Source organism: Carlito syrichta, unplaced genomic scaffold (assembly GCF_000164805.1).
Source record: "Carlito syrichta isolate Samal-C Ts95f unplaced genomic scaffold, Tarsius_syrichta-2.0.1 Scaffold301768, whole genome shotgun sequence".
Taxonomy (NCBI): Eukaryota; Metazoa; Chordata; class Mammalia; order Primates; family Tarsiidae; genus Carlito; species Carlito syrichta.
In genome coordinates, this window is record NW_007245864.1 from 480,855 (window position 1) to 497,692 (window position 16,838).

At 42.3% G+C, this 16,838-nt stretch overlaps 1 protein-coding gene across 1 annotated transcript in view; it reads left to right on the plus strand.

Moving 5' to 3' along the window:
• The window catches only part of RNF213 (ring finger protein 213), a gene marked incomplete at its 3' end in the record, with an annotated part of 99,569 nt that overhangs the window by 53,273 nt on the left and 29,458 nt on the right, over positions 1 to 16,838 (plus strand). Inside the window, exons 12-19 of the mRNA XM_021710966.1 lie at positions 672 to 727; positions 1,100 to 1,253; positions 4,864 to 5,031; positions 7,181 to 7,270; positions 8,014 to 8,136; positions 13,558 to 13,738; positions 15,637 to 15,810; positions 16,511 to 16,660. Coding sequence (XP_021566641.1) covers positions 672 to 727; positions 1,100 to 1,253; positions 4,864 to 5,031; positions 7,181 to 7,270; positions 8,014 to 8,136; positions 13,558 to 13,738; positions 15,637 to 15,810; positions 16,511 to 16,660 — 1,096 coding nt within the window. The remainder of the gene's footprint in view (positions 1 to 671; positions 728 to 1,099; positions 1,254 to 4,863; positions 5,032 to 7,180; positions 7,271 to 8,013; positions 8,137 to 13,557; positions 13,739 to 15,636; positions 15,811 to 16,510; positions 16,661 to 16,838) is intronic.

Genomic DNA, 16,838 nt, shown 5'->3' on the forward strand with positions numbered 1-16,838 from the left:
ACAGGCGTGTGCTACCACGCCTGGCTAATTTTTTGATTTTTATTGTAGAGATGAGGTCTCACCAATTTTCCCAAGCGGGTCTCGAACCCACGGGCTCAGGCAGTCCACTCACCTCAGCCTCCCAAGGCACGGGATCCTTTCACGTTTTGGGGGTGAATAAAATGGTATAATTTTATTTTTTATTTTATTTATTTATTTATTTTTAAGTTAGAGTCTCACTCTGTCACCCAGGCTGGAATGCAGAGGTACACTCACGGCCACCCCAGCATCGACTTGCTGGGCTCTGGCGATCCTTCCGCCTTAGCCTTCCAAGTAGCTGGAACTACAGGTGCATGCTATCATGCCCGGCTAATTTTTTGATTTATAGTAGAGGCGAGGTCTTGCCAAGTTGCCCGGGCTGGCCTTGAACCCATGGGCTCAGGCAATCCACTTGCCTCAGCCTCCCAAAGTGCTGGGATTAACAGGCTGAGCCACCAAGCCCAGCCAATGGTATCATTTTAAATCCTGAGTTTTATTTGTGAAAGATATAAGATTAATATGTGAACACTTTAAATTTGTTTCTAGGAAGAGAAACATTTGTATATTATTTTGGATTTTTTCAGCTCTGTTTTAGCAGGGACAGTGGTGTCATGGTTGAATCTCTTCTATTTTTCTTTCCTTCACTGCCCTAGGATATTGAGAACATTTTAAAAATGCTGTTGCACTTGCTGGAGGCTTATCAAAACAAGTAAGTAGAAAAGTAGAATGTAGCCTCTCTCTTATTCATGGCTCCGGGTGTCTTACTGATTACCCCGACTGACTGTTCCCCCGATTTGCCGTCATAACAGGAAGGTTATAAATCAGTACGTGGCCACTTCCCTTTTCAGGTTACTAATGTAGTAATTTAGTTTTTTTCTAAAAGGGGGAAATAGTAAATATGTGCGCTGAGATTTTGGCTTATTTCCATCTGTTTTTTTCCAGATGTTAACCTAGATGAGATCAAACAGATACCTTACTGGTAGTTATTTTAAAAGGAAGAGACTGGTCATCAATAATAGATACTGTTTTCTCATTTCTCCTAAATTACTTCAGTGATTTCTTTTAACTCTTTGTGGGTTAGGATTCCTGAGGAGACCTTGTTTCAGTCCTACCTGACTGTGTGCCTGAAACTCCATGAGACTATCTGCAGCATTACCAAGCACCGGAAGTTTTATGAGATGCTTGCTTTATCTGCTGAGATTGTTTGCAGAATTATCATACTTCTACCTCTAGAGGTAAGTGGAATTAATGCGTGTAATATTGTACCCAGGATAAGTATGAAATTTCAAGTAGTTTCAATGGCAAAAGGAAACAGACAAATTCTAGGGTGCTGGAATGAGATGGAGTGATTGATTCAGGTTAGGCACCTGCTTGATGCCAGGTTCCATTCTGTGTGTTGAGGGTATCTCAGTGAGCCATGGTCTGTGCTCCTATCTCCTTGAGCTCTCTCCGGAAGGAGGAAGAGAGTTAATGTCAGCCCATCAGATGGCCATGGGGAAATTAAAGGAATGGTGCAGGGTCAGGAAGTCAGGCAAGGCCTCGCTGAGAAGATGACCTTTCTTTTTTCCTTGATTCTGTTGTTCATGGAGAGTTTTGGGGACTGTTTCCCTCTCTGTCCAGGCACAGTCTTTCCCCTTTAGCATTCTTCTTTACATTGTAGCTTGAACACGGTAGCCAAGTGCCTGACGGTGCACATCTGTCCCTAGGCACACACCGTGTCTAGGATCAGACTGCAGGATCACCCCACTCCTCTGTGCCCCTCCCTTCATGTCCCTTCTGAAGGGAATCACTGTTCTAAGTTCCACCATCATAGGTCTGTTTTGCCTGCCTTCGAGTTTTGAGCCTCTGTGTCTGACTTTCTTCTCTCAGCATCATGTCTCTGAGATCAATCTTTGTTGCATGGATGGTTGCTCATGTTTTCATCTCTGTGCAGCATTCACCCACTTGAGTTTATGAGCTTAAATTTGAAAGTGATGTTGTGATTTTCTATTTAGGCTGACCATTTGTTTTTTAATTTTTTTTTAATGTTTGATTCAGAGTCTCACTCTGTTGCCCAGACTGGAGTACAGTGGCACGCTCATGGCTACCAGGGCCTTGACCTGCTGAGCTCAGGTGATCTTTCTACGTCAGCCTTCCAAGTAGCTGGAATTATAGATGTCACCACCATACCTGGCTAATTTTTAAATCTTTTGTAGAGATGAGGTCTTGCCAAGTTGCCCAGGTTGATCTTGAAACCCTGGGCTCAGACAGTCCTCCTGTCTCTGCCTCCCAAAGTGCTGAGATAACAGGTATGAACCTCTTCACCCAGCCTGTTTTTTACTGTAAGTCAGAACTGTGACTTCAATAATATAAAACAATTAAGTCTATATTTTAACTTTCCTTCATTTCAGTTTTCCTTTTTTAAAATACCACAGATGTCAGACCAGAATGGCAGTTAGCAAATAAATAAATTAATAAATAAATACTACATACATACTTTAATAAGTATTACCGGTAAGATGATCACTTTCTTCTGGAGTGAGTACTTTTGAAACTGTCATAGGAAAGTGCCAACTTCCAAATAAAGTGTGTTTAAGGAATTTGTTAGTTAGAATATATTTTCTGCAAAAATAAGTATTCTAAATGCTAGTTGGGATCTCAGATTAGTCTCATCCACGTTATGGTCAAAACATTCTACCTGTGCCATAAAGGCAAACAAAAAAATCCTTTGCAGTACTAAAATTAAACAAAGCATCTGTTATGAGTATTTAACCAACCCTTTACCCATTTAGAAAAAAAAAAAGTGCAGCTGGCTGCCATGTTCATTTAATTTTACATAATCACACTCTTTGAGGCTGAAGCAAATCTGACTGGTTTTCAATGTGAAAATAAAATATGAAAACTGTTCTTAGAGTTATTTCTAAACAGAACTTGTCTCTAATCCTAATGAGAATTACTAAAAACAAAAAGATAATTAATAATTACTATGTTTTGTTATTTTCTTCTCTTCTTTTGTTTTTTCAATCTTGAGGCAAATGCTGCAGCCATAAGCACTGCCAGCAGCTATCCTTTCCCCAGCAGGGAAAGGGTTAAAATCCTTTTGGTTGGATGCTGCTATCACAGTTACAGGATTGACAGGACATTTGGTGGAGAGTACAGTGTTGGGTTCTAGAGTGGATCTGCAGCCTCTAGAACCCAAGAAGCCCAGCTGCTTGAAAGGTGGTCCATTCAGTTCCTAATTCTTGACCATCTCTGCCCAGCCCTGTGCCAAGTGCAGGGTATGCAAAGATGAGTTGTGTGTGACTAGAGCCATCTTTCAAGTTCAGGGATTTCCTGGGGATGAAATTGAGTCTCAGCAAGGGCCAGATCACAAAGAACAGACACACCATACTGGGGCTTCTGGGTTTTTCTTTTGTTTGTTTTTTTTTTTTGAGTTGGAGTCTCATTCTGCCACCCAGACTGGAGAGTGCAGTGGCCACTCCCGGCCACCGCAGCCTCGACCTGCTGTGCTCCAGCAATCTTTCCGCCTCAGCCTTCCAAGGAGCTGGAACTACAGGTACACACTACCACGCCCAGCTAATTTTTGATTTATTGTAGACATGAGGTCTCGCCAAGTTGCCCAGGGGGGTCTCGAACCCGCGGGCTCAGGCAGTTCACTCACATCGGCCTCCCAAAGCACGGGATTAAAGGCTGAGCCACCAAGCCCGGCTTTCTTCTGGGTTTTTCTAGAATGTGCTGGGCCTTTTGGGGACCTTAAGTAAGTACCTGTTCCATTTTCAGTTGGGAACTGCTGATGATTCCCTCCCCAGCCCCAGCCAGCCAGGTCTCATCCTTCATGGCAGCACTTTCTTCCCACCCCCTTTTATATGCTTTAAAAACACCTTCCTGTATCTTTCCATCCTGGCAATTGTCATAGTTAATGGTCCTATATTTTTCTGTCTGTCCACGGACCATTCACCATTCACATGGGGGCACTTTTGGTCGGTTCCTTACAGCCACAGTGTGTCTGCCATATCTCCCCAGTCTTGAGGCAGAGTGCCACAGGTTGCTTCCCACAGAGTGTCGGGAGGGACACGAGCAGATCCAGGTTTGCTGGTTACTGACACTTAGATGATTTGCGGGTCTCTGTTTTAGTAAAAGAACATAAATGAATACAGAAACTATGAGGGTGCCTCCCAGGAGGAGTAGAGTCCCCAGTGCTTGAGCTATATATGCTTCTTGGTGAAGGTGCTTCTGATGAGGAAAGGTGGAGGAAGGGAGGCAGAAAGAAGGAAGGAAGGAGGGAGGCGTGATTAGAGGCTGTGGGTCTGCTGGTGGAGATGGGGTGGCAGGAGTAAGGGTGCCACCTCACCGAAAGAAAACAGCTATGGGAAGTGGACTCAGGTTTACATCCTGCCAACAGTCTAACTGTTAGCTGTCACCGAGGAGCCAGGACTGGAGAGTTGGGATGACATACTCATCTGGGCTTCTGTGGCACCTTGGTGCTTTGGGAGTACTTTTTTCCTCACCCAGTCTGGAGAGCATGCGATCACACTTCCTCAGGCCTGGGAGTCTGCTTGTTGGCCGGGCAGAGTCTGCCTGGGCTTTTACTGCCTGGGGACATTTGGTCAGAGGACAGTGACACCATTCCTTCCCTCCTCACTTTTCTCCCATATCACCCACTTTCAGGATGAACCAAAAAGTTCTGGGGAAGTTAAAGTGCTTTTAAAAAGCGGGCTTCTGCAGAGGCCTGTGTGTTCCAGCATAGCTGCCTTCTGATCGTCCACTATGAATGCCAGAGGCAAAGCAGGAATGTCATGTCTGACTGAAAACATTTGCATCCACAGTGTAGAAGAGGCATCAACTCTATCTCTTATATGCTAACAGGATTCTACAGAAGGACAAGGAAACAAAACTGCAAAGAATTCAGTCAAAACAGTCTTCCAGGGTACTCTTGCTGCTACTAGAAGTTGGCTCCGAGAAATTTTTAAAGAAAACATGTTGAAGCATAGCTATATTTCAACTATCTCATTCACTTATTCTGAGGAAATTGAGGTAAGTTTTGCTGAAGACTTCTGAGTAGGGATGGGATGTGGTCATGATTCATTGTGACCTCAGTTTGTGGTCACAGTCTGGTAGCTGGGGGCCAGTTGTCAGCCTTCGCCGGAGCATCAATTCTGCACCTGCAAAATAAGGCTGTTTTTGCTCACCTGATGGTTGCTGAGATGGGTAAGAGATGTCAGGTGGAAAGTACTGCCGTGCTGCCTGCCTAGCCTGCTGGCTGGGCAGTCATCCACTTGGTGATGGTGGTGATGGGGGACCACATCAGGAAAGGCACTTTGAGGCATCAGCTTGCAGGGAGGAACATCTCGTTTCTGTTTTAGTACTGGGATTATGAATTAGGTTTATGACATTGGAGATGGGAGGAAGAGATGAAAGGAAGAGACGTTTGAAAGGGAAACTGGGCAAAACTGTCTGTATATGAGAAATAGACAGCTGAAAAGAGAAATCAACCACGAAAAGGTTGGGAAGTAGGGAGGATTTTTGTCGAGAGGTATTGAGCAGAATCATGGATACAGAAAAGTACAGATGAGGACTAAGAAGAGCTGTTGGATTTGGTAAACAGGGTTGGCGGTAGCTCTGTGAGCTTAAGTCAACGAAAGGGACTCAGAAACGGCAGCAGTTTCTCCTTGTTTCATCCACCTGGGGCAGTAACTGGCATCTATGGCTCACAGTTAACTTCCAGACTTTTCTCTATTTCTTAATGGGACCTGGGCCTCCATGTCAGTGTCTATTTTCTGTCAAGAAGGAAATTTACAAATTTCAACTTGTGACTTTTTTTTAAAGAAAAAGAGTCTAGCTCGGTTGCCCAGGCCAGAGTGCAAAGATACCATCATAGCTCACTGCAGCCTTCAAGCCTCACCTCAGCCTCTCGAATATGTGGGACTCCCAAATATCTGCTGCACCCCGCAGCTTGTGACTTTCAATTAAAGAACAAGAAAATCTTTCTCCAGTTACTGTGTTAAGTTTCAGACTAACAGACTTAAATTGCACCAAAACAAAATTGAGTTATTAAATATTATTTCAAGATTTTGAATTGTATAATCCCTCCAGCATGAAGTGTGAGTTAAGGATAGTTGTTGATCCACTGATGTGAGAGAATGATTCTGAGTTAAATTCAGTAATAAGGTTAAAAAAATAATTGAAACGTAATTAAACACCTACTTTGAGGTAAGTCCTGTTGTTAATCCTGGTTTTACAAAAGAGGTAACCGAGATTTGGGGAGATGCTATGTCCTAATACGGTTCACCATGGAGAAGGGAGCCCTGATGTTACAAACTGATCTCACGGGCCCCTTAATGTCAAGCTCAAGGTGTGCCAACATCCTTGAGTGTTAGGTGGGGCAGCTGTATGAAGGTTTGGAAGTTCAACCACACCTGGTCTACAGAATGTGCATTTTCTTGTGGTTCAACCACATAGTGTTCCTGCCAAAACTATTTTAATCTGAATCAAATCATGAGAAAATTATGAGACAAATCAGGTTGAGAGATGACAGTCTACTAAACAGTAGGCCTTACCTTTTTAAAATTGTCAGTATAATAAAAAAAGAAAAAGGAAAAAAAAAGACTAGACACTCTTCTAGAAAAGAGATGTGATAGCTAAATGCAGTGTGCGTCCCCAGGTTGGATCCTGGATCCAAACAGGACATGCCATGGACAGCCGGGAGAATATGGATGAGGACCACCTCTTAGAGGATTGTGTCCTCTCCACAATCACTGTCCTTAGCATGACACCTGCACTAGGATTGTGGAGAATGAGAGATAGCAGTTGTATTAAATATTAACAACTCCAGACTAGAGTTAAAAGGACATGGGTGGTGGTGCGCTGTTCTTATGACCTTTCATAAGTTTGGCATTTTTCAAAATAAAACATTAGAGGGAAATCCTTTCAGAATGAAAAGCCCCTGGGAAAGGCTATACTGGCCCCTGGTCCTGTCAGGACTCTGGTCCAAAATGCTGACCTTGGCTGCTATGACTTGCCACTCATATAGGTCACTTGTGGCAAAGATGGGAGAGCCCAGGCGTCCCTGCAGTCCCCCACCCTTTGTATTACCATAATGTTCTGTCTGTCTTTCTCTTTTGGTAGGATCACACTGTGGCATTTAGTTATCATAGTGGTTGTGACTTGTGTGTGGGCTTTGCAGGTCTGGAGGCGGCTGGTGGAAATACACTTCCCCGCAGAGCATGGCTGGAAGGAGTCGTTGCTGGGAGACATGGAAGGGAGGCTCAAGCAGGTACCGAAAGATGGGGACATTCTTTTCAGGGAGTGAAGGAAAGTTAGATAACACCAGACCAATAGCAACAACCAAGAGATAGTAATGATGCCTCTGAGGGGACAGCTTCTCCCTGTGCAGGGGTGAATTGCAACTCTGTACTTCTGTTTCTGATCCAGCCTTGATAGTCTGACCCTAGAAGAGCATTTCAAAGTTTTATTGTGCTATTCCAGAGAATAGCAAGGGCACAGGATCTTGTCATTATGGGAACCCCAGGCACATACAGGGTCGAGACCACCCACATGCAGCAACTCCAAGTGGCCTGTTGGTGACTAGAACCTCATGGAATGCAAGAATGAGTGGAGCAAACTCAGACATGCCCTTGATTTTGAATGAAGGCCTATGACCTTGGGAAAGTTAGTTTTTACATGATGTGAGAGTTTTATATGTAACTGTTAAAGGGAACTTTTTAGGAAAACAGAAGCAAGGAAAAATGACTTATTTCTCTAGATGTACCTGTTTTTGCAAGCTGCTGTGTGAGGTGCTTTTTCTGCCAAAGTGGGCAAAGAGATTCTTTTAATTTTTTCTGCAAGCGTGGGCAAGGGGATTCTTTTAATTTTAGCTCTGCTGGTCCAGCAGGGGGATACAGAGAGGATATGCTTAGCATAGGTAGGAAGGTAAAAATAACCAGGGCACTTTCATACCACAGGGGATTGGAGCATGACATCCAAGAGCTCTTAAAACCTCACCTTCTATTTTTGCAGGAGAGGCCTCTCTCCCAGATCTCTGCCTACTGCAGCATTTACTGGGACACCGCGGGCTTGGAGGACAGTGTCGCCAAGTGCTTCGAGAAGTGTGTCATTGAAGCTGTGAGCTCTGCCTGCCAGGTGACCAGCCTCTTCTCCTAGGGCATGGATTGGGGTTCATAGCTGTGTTCTGTCGTTGGCCAGCTAGAGACTAGGAAGCACCCGCTGGTTCTGAGACCCTCTGCTGATTCAGAGTGGGAAGTGGGCATTCTCCCTCCCTTGCCAAGGGTCGTGGCGCTGAAATCCAGTACTTTCTACTGACTCCTTGAAATGCCGCTCAGTTTCCTGCTACTTAGATGACTGTTATTGTGTATGCCATGTGAAATCACATCTACTCCTGTGTGACATCAAATCAACCTTGCAGGCTGCCCTCACACGTCCCTGTTATTATCATGGTTTCTGGTGGCCTTACTGTCTGGTAACACTTGCTTAGCAGGTATGCAGTAAAAGACACCAAAGGTTGGCAAAATGTTTATGGAAAGAAAATGCATGAAGTTGAAAAGATTCTATCAATTTATTCAGTTTTTCCTACAAAATGGGAAGAGATTCTACCCCACTACCTGGCAGGAACAGTCTCCCAGGCAATGCTACATGATGAAGTTCCCTGCTCATCCTGGCTCCTGTGCTTGTGTTTCAAACAGATACCTTAAGCCCTGCACAGGCCAGGTCTCGGTGCTGGCCAGGAGGAGTTCCAAGACATTGAGGTCATTGTCTTCCAGCAACACCAAAGGATTCTGTTTTTAAAAGTGATGAATAATTTTTATAAGGTTTTCCTTTTTTGATGAACATTTTATTGAGATATCATTCGTATACCAGTTTACCTGTTGAAAGGTCCAATTCAGTGGGTTTTGATATATTCACAGATATGTACTATCACCACCACAGTCAATAATAGAACATTTTCATCACTTCAAAAAGAAACCCTGTCCCCTTTAGCCTTCACCCTCCTCCCCTCCAGCTACCCTCCTCACCCTTTCAGCCCTAAGCAATCGCTGATCTACTGTCTGGTCTCTGTAGCTTTCTCTATTCTGGCCTGTCATAAGAATGAAGTCATGTGGTATATAGTCTTTGTGTATGACTTATTTCACTGAGCATAATGGTTTAAAAATCCATCCATGTTATAGCATGTGTCAGTACAGATTAAGTACTGTACATTTTGTACATAAGTAAGTACGTTTTGGTTAAGAATACTTAACCAAAATGCTTGGGACAAGAAGCATTTTGGATTTTGGATGTTTTCAAATTTGGGGATATTTGCATATACATTTACATGATGAGATATCTTGGAAATGGGACCCAAGTCTAGCCATGAGATTCATTTGTTTCATATCTACCTTATACATGCAGCCTGAAGGTATTTTTATATATTTTATTTTTTTGAGTTGGAGCCTTATTGTCACCCAGGCTAGAGTGCAGTGGCACACTCATGGACTCACAGCCTTGACCTGCTGGATTCAGATGAACCTTCCGCCTCAGCCTTCCAAGTAGCTAGAACTACAGGCATGCGCTATCACGCCCGGCTAGTTTTTGATTTATTGTAGAGACGAGGTCTTGCCAAGTTGCCCAGGCGGGTCTCGAACCCACGGGCTCAGGCAATCCACTCACCTCAGCCTCCCAAAGTGCAGGATTACAGGCTGATCCACCGAGCCCGGCTGGTATTTTTATATATTTTAAATATATAACAAAGTTATATATTTAACAAAGTTAAGTACTAATGTGTGGAATTTTCCACTTGGGGCATCATGTTGGTGCTTCAAAAGGTTTAGATTATGGAGTATTTGGGATTTTCGATTTTTGGATAGGAATGGTCAACTTGTACTTTGTTTCTTTTCATAGCCAAATAATATTCCATTGTATAGGTAGACTATATTTTGCTTATCCACCTGTCTACTAATGGAAATCTGGGTTGTCTCTACCTTTTGGATATTATAAATATGCTTCTGTAAACATTAGTGTACAACTTTAAGTGTGGACAAATGCTTTCATTTCTTTTGGGTATAAAGGAGTGGAATTGCTGGGTCATGTGTTAACTGTTTGAAGAACTGTCAGAGTGGTTTCCAAAGCAACTGGACCATGTACATTCCCACCAGCAGTGTGTGAGGGCTCCGATTTCTCTACATCCTCACCAACTCTTGTCTAGCTTTATGATTCTATCCATCCTAGTGGATGTGAAGTGGTATCTAATTATGGTTTCTACTTGCATATCTCTGGTAATAATGATATCAAGCAACTTTTCATATACTTATTGAATGTGTCTACATCTTTGGAAAAATGTCTGTTGAGATCTTTGGTCCATTTTTAAATTGAGTTATTCATCTTTTTATTATTGAGTTGTAAGTGTTACTTTTATATTCCACATGAAAGTCCCTTGTCAGATATATGATTTTCAAACATTTTCTCCCTTTCTATGGGTTGTTTTTTTAACTTTCTTGATGGTGTCTTTTGAAGCACAGAAGTCTAATTTTGATGAAGTCCATTATATCTATTTTTTTCTTTTGTTACATGTACTTTTAGTGTCTAAGAATCCTTTGCCAAATCCTGCATCATGGAAATTTACTTGTATGTTTTCTTCTAAGCATTTTATAGTTTTAGCTCCCACATTTAGGCCTGTGATCCATTTTGAGTTACTTTTTGTAAATATTGTCAGATAAGGGTCCGGTTTCACTCTTGCATATGGACATCCAGTTGTCCCAGCACTGTTTGTTGAAGGGTCTATACTTTCCCCCATTGAATGATCTTGGCACTCTTGTCAAAAATCTGTTGACCATACTTATATGTGTTTATTTCTAGATTCTCAGTTCTATTTATTTATCTATATGGCTATTCTTGTGCTGATACCACTGTTTTTGACTACCATCACTTTCTAGTAAGTTTTGAAATCAGGAAGTGTGAGTCCTCCTACTTTGTTCTTTTTTCAGGACTGTTTTGACTATTCTGGTTCCTTTACAACTTTATAAGAATTTTGGAGTCAGCTTGCAAGTTTCTACGAGGAAGTCAGCTGGGATTTGGATAAGGGTGGCGTTGAATGTATAGATCAATTTGGGAGTATTGCCATCTTAACAAAATTCAGTCTTATCTGTGAACATGGAATATTTTTTATTTATTTAAAACTTTAATGTATTTCAACCATGTTTTATGGTTTTCAGAGTTTAAGTTTTGTACTTCATTTGTTAAATTTATATCTAAATACTTTTTTTGGATGCTATTATAACTGGAATTGTTTTCTTAATTTCATTTCTACATTGTTCATTGCTAGTGTATAGAAATTCAGCTGCTCCTTGTATCTTGTATCCTGAGACTTTGCTAATAGTGTGTGTGTGTGTGTGTGTGTGTGTGTGTGTGTGTGTGTGAGAGAGAGAGAGAGAGAGAGAGAGAGAGACAAAGAAATCTTTAAGATTTTCTATATATAAGATCATGTTATCTGTGAACAGGTACAATTTTACATCTTCCTTTCCAGTCTGAAAGCCTTTTATTTCTTTCTCTTGCCTGATTTCTATGGCTAGTACCTCTAGTACCATATTGAGTAGAAGTGGCAAAAGTGGACATCCTTGTCTTGTTCCTGATCTTAAGGGAAAGCTTTCAGTCTTTCACTACTAGGTATGATGCTAACTGTGGGTTTTTTATAGACATCTGTTATCAGGTTGAGGAAGTTCCTAGTTTGTTGTGTTTTTAATCCTAAAAGAGAGTTGAATTTGTGTCAGATGCTTTTTCCATGTCTGTTGAAATGATCATGTGATTTTTAATCTATTGATATTAACTGATAATTGATGTTAAAATAAGCTTTTGGCCAGGTATGGTGGCTCAGCCTGTAATCCCTGTACTTTGGGAGGCTGAGGCAAGAGGATTGCCTGAGCCCGGGGGTTCAAGACCAGCCTAGGCAACTTGGTAAGACCTCATCTCTACAATAAATCACACACACACACACACACAAAACAAACTAGCTGGGCACAGTGGCATGCATCTATATTTCCAGCTACTTGGAAGCTGAGGTGGAAAGATTGCTTGAGCCAGCAGGTCGAAGCTGCGGTGTGGCCCTGAGCATGCCACTGCACTCCAGCCTGGGCAACAGAGTGAGACTCCGACTCAAAAAAACAACAACAAAAAAAAAAACAAGCATTCATCCCTGGGATAAATTCCACTTGGTCATATTGTATATATATATATATATATATATATACATATATATATATTTTGAGTTAGAGTCTCACTCAGTCGCCCAGACTGGAGTGCAGTGGCCTCTCCCGGCCACCGCAGCCTCAACCTGCTGGGCTCCGGGGATCCTTCCGCCTCAGCCTTTGAAGTAGCTGGAACTACAGGCGCGCGCTACCATGCCCAGCTAATTTTTGACTTATTGTAGAGATGAGGTCTCGCCAAGTTGCCCTGGCGGGTCTGAAACCCGCCGGGCTCAGGCAATTCACTCACCTCGGCCTCCCAAAGCATGGGATTACAGGCTGAGCCACCAAGACTGGCCTGTATAATTATTTTTATACGTTGCTAGATAAGGTTTTCCTTTAGCCTTTTAAATGTCAGAAAGTGTCTATTGTAAATTAACCCTAACTGTGATTTTTACTAATTACTGAAACTTTTTGCAAAAACTTTGAACCTAAAGAAAAAGAACATTATTTCATGGTGGAGAATTTGAAAGAAAATTAGAATATACTTTTGTTTTGTTTTGTTTTGTTTTCTTGTCTGGGTCTCACTCCATGACCCAGACTAAAGTGCAGTGGCACATCATGGCTCAACACAGCCTTGGATTCCTGGGCTCAGGCAATCCTTTCACCTCAGCTTCCCGAGTAGCTGGGAATACAGGTGCAGACCATCAGGCCCAGTTACTTTTTTATAGAGACAAGGTCTTGCTATGTTGCCCTGGCTGGTCTTGAACTCCTGGACTCAAGTGATCCTACTCAGCCTCCCAAGTAGTTGGGACTACAGGCACACACAACCACAACCAGCTAATTTTTTGATTCTTCGTTGAGACAAGGTCTCACTATATTGCCTAGGCTGGTCTCAAACTCCTGGGCTCAAGTGATTCTCCTGCCTCAGCTTCCCAAAGTGCTGGGATTACAGGTGTAAGCCACTGCACCCGGCCTGTAGGTAGCTTTTTCCAAGACGGGTTCAGGAATGTAAACTGTATAACAAAGATTTATTCATTTTTGGTATTTTTTATGATATGAAAGTCCAGGAAAAAAAAATGTAGAAACTGGCAGTGAGCCAGAAGGAAGGGGTGTGCCTTTTGGGCTGTGCTGGGTGTGTGTGTGTGTGTGTGCATATGCATGCGTGTGTGTCTTCTCATCTCTGGTGCTGATAATTTTAAAAGACTGTATACAAGGAAATGAAAATGCTTTAAGAAATATCAAGTATTTGACTATCTTGCTTTTTTGAGACCTTGTAAAACTAGTTATAATAGATTTCTGAAATGCTATCAGATGGTAACTTACTTTTGTAATGTAAAAACAAACCAATAAAAAACTTCTGAATTTATCTTTATTAATTTTCTTACAGTCTCAGACCAGTATCCTTGAGGGTCTCTCTTATCGTGATTTGCGGAAATTTGGCACCCTTGTGTCTGCTGTGATTACTAAGTCCTGGCCTAGACACAGTGGGGAAGCTGTGGATGACTTGGATACAATTTTAAAACACCTGCTCACATGGCCAGATGTCAAACATCTCTTCCAACTGTTTGGTATGTTTGGGGGGAATGCTGGAAACATCAGCTCAGCAGAGTTGGTGTCCTTCTCACCTTGGGGAACAGTAGGAGGAGAAGAGCTTACCTGATACTCAACTGGGATGAGCTGATGTTTGATAAAGGAAGCAGATTGAATGCCTGCTATATACCAGCAACTGTGATGACACAGTACCCTTGAGACAATTTTTTCCTGGGAGTTCCCTTTAAGGCACCCGATTTTCAGATGAGGCAACAGAAATGTAGAAGGTAGTGTAACTTACCCAAAGTCTCAAAGATAATAAGTACTAAGAACTAAAATCCAAACCCAAGTGCATCTTACTTTCAAACCACGCTGTGTAGAATGTCCAACCCAATACTGATGACCTTAACAAAAAGTGAAGTACTATACTGTCTGGTTCTTCCACCCTGGCTCCATGCCCTGAGTGTTTTGTGATCAAAGAGGAAGACATACATCTTGCCCTAAAGATGTTATAGTCAAGTTTATGTGTAAGACATTAGATTCAGATCTTTTAGTGGGAAAGCATTAGATGTGGATCGAAAACCTCGAGACTTGGTTTTACCAGATCATAGGGATAGCCAAGAAAAGCTAAGCTCCTTACAGGGCAGGGTAGTTGAAGGGATAAAATAAGGTCATTGCTGTGGGAGTGTGGTATTGGAAGTAAAAGCTACTCGCTTGAAAAGATTTTATTTGTGCTTTTAAAAATTATCCAGACTTTCTAAGAGCCTTTTTCGGTTTACAGAAGAATTTAGCAGAAAGTTCTTGTATATCTCCCCCATCACACACACTGTGCGCTTGTTAACATCCTGCATTTAAAGAAAAAAAATCCTGCATTAGTATGGTGTATTTGAGCTGATATTGATACACTAAATCCATAGTCTACAGCAGTATTCACACTTGGTGTTGTATATAGATTCTCTGGGTCTGTACAAATGTGTGATGATATGTCCCCTATTACGGTGTCTCACAGAACAGTTTGCCCTAAAGATCCCCTGTGCTCCACCACCCTCCCTCCCTCCCCTTTTGTCTTTTCCAGAATGTCGTAGAGTTAGAATTTTATAGCAGTAGGCTTCCAGAGTGGCTTCTTTCACTTAGTGATATGCATTTGAGTTTGGTAGCTCACTTCTTTTTATCACTGAATAGTATTATATTGTCTGAATGTCCTACAGTTTGCTTATCCATTCACCTCCTGAATGACATCTGGTTGCTTCCAAGTTTTTGCAAATATTAATAAAGCTGCTGTCTTTGTTTTTCATGGTACAGATAAGCTTAATCTTCTCATGATGCCATATGGCTCTAACATTACTGGGAGATAAATCTTCTGATGGTTAAACTAAGCGTATTCTAAAATTCTGCCCTCTGAATTGACCCTAAAATTACATCCTAAGTTTTGCAAGATAACTAAAATGTGCAGGATGTAAGGTTCTTACATTGATGTTTCTCTATTTTCATATGCTATGGAAATGTCTCCTTAAAGCCATCATGATGGCCTTTGCTGGGCATGCCTGCATCCCTGGTGCAGTTTACTCTGCTGCAGCCATTCTCAAGATGGGAATTTTAAAGGAAAGTATGTAATCTGAGAACTATATTTAGTATACTGAAGGGGGCACAGGTTTTCAAAATTTGAGAAATATGGTTCTCTTGGCTGATTTTGACCATTGGGGGAATCATTTTCATGAGCAAGGAATTTGTTCAGGAGATGAACTCAGACCTAAACTTCATGGGTGAATGCAGAATCGAGTGAAGTGATAAGCACATCTGGAAAATACTGCCTGTTGCCTGCATTATGTGGAGGCTGGGGCAGAACAAGAAGTTGGGGTTGGGTATTCCCATGTTAACAGCAATGAGGTGGGAGGTGGGAAGGCCACTGATGTAACTGTGTTCTTAATCTGATTAGGAACTGATGAGAAAATATTAGCAAATATTACAGAGGATGGCAAGAAGTTGATGGCTGCTGCTGACTCTGTTTTCACAAAAATTACCAGTGACCTTCTACATGGAACGGTTTTAGTTGGACAGCTGCACTTGATCATGAAGCACAAGACTCAGTTTCTCAACATCTGGCAGTCAAGTAAGCATCAGGGTGAGATGTGTGCTCTAGCAATTACAAGGATGAGACGTTTGTCTTTGTGTATGCATTTTTATGAAGGGGGTGATCTTTTTAGCCTTGTTGATGAGTAGCTCTTCATGCCAGGAAGTTGATATTGGGTAGTTTGTGATTCTCAGGAAAATTATGGGAAAGTGATAAAATAATGGAGAAGCGAGCATGCCCTCCCTACTTTTATTTTCTTTTTTTTGAGTTGGGGTCTCACTCTGTCGCCCAGACTAGAGTGCAGTGGCTGCTCCTGGCCACCGCAGCCTCGACCTGCTGGCCTCCGGTGATCCTTCTGCCTGAGCCTTCCGAGTAGCCGGAATTACAGGCATGCGCTACCATGCCCGGCTGATTTTTGATTTATTGTAGAGATGAGGTCTCACCAAGTTGCCCAGGCGGGTCTCGAACTCGCGGGCTCAGGCAATCCACTCACCTCAGCCTCCCAAAGGCGCGGGACTACAGGCTGAGCCAACGAGCCCGGCTCCCTACTTTTCTTACATGCTGCTGAGCATGTGCCTGGCCATCTCCATGGAATAGCTGTGCCGCCATCTCCATGGAATAGCTGTGCACAAGACGACCTCATTCCTCCTCCCCAGAGCTGGGACGGTGGAGCACATTCAATGGGTTGCCAGGAAAACGGTGTTTGTTTGATCTAATGGATTATTTTGTTGTTTTCTAGAGGAAAAAAGTATTTCACCCAAGCAGGAAAGATGTGATATGGGAAAAGTGCTGGAGTGGAGGAATGATGAACTGCTTTTCCTAATGAGAGAGAAGAGATATGTGGATAGTCTCTTGAAGCTGTGTGGGAGTGTGAGACACCTGATACAAGGTGATATTCTTAAGAACGGAAATAAATAACACTGACGGGTCTTAAAGGGCTAGAAGACAACACAGTAAAAATGGATCATAATAGCAGATCTTTATTTTAGATGGAAGGCTTTAACTTTTTTTTTTTTTTTTTTGAGTTGGGATCTCACTCTGTTGCCTAGACTGGAGTACAGTGGCCA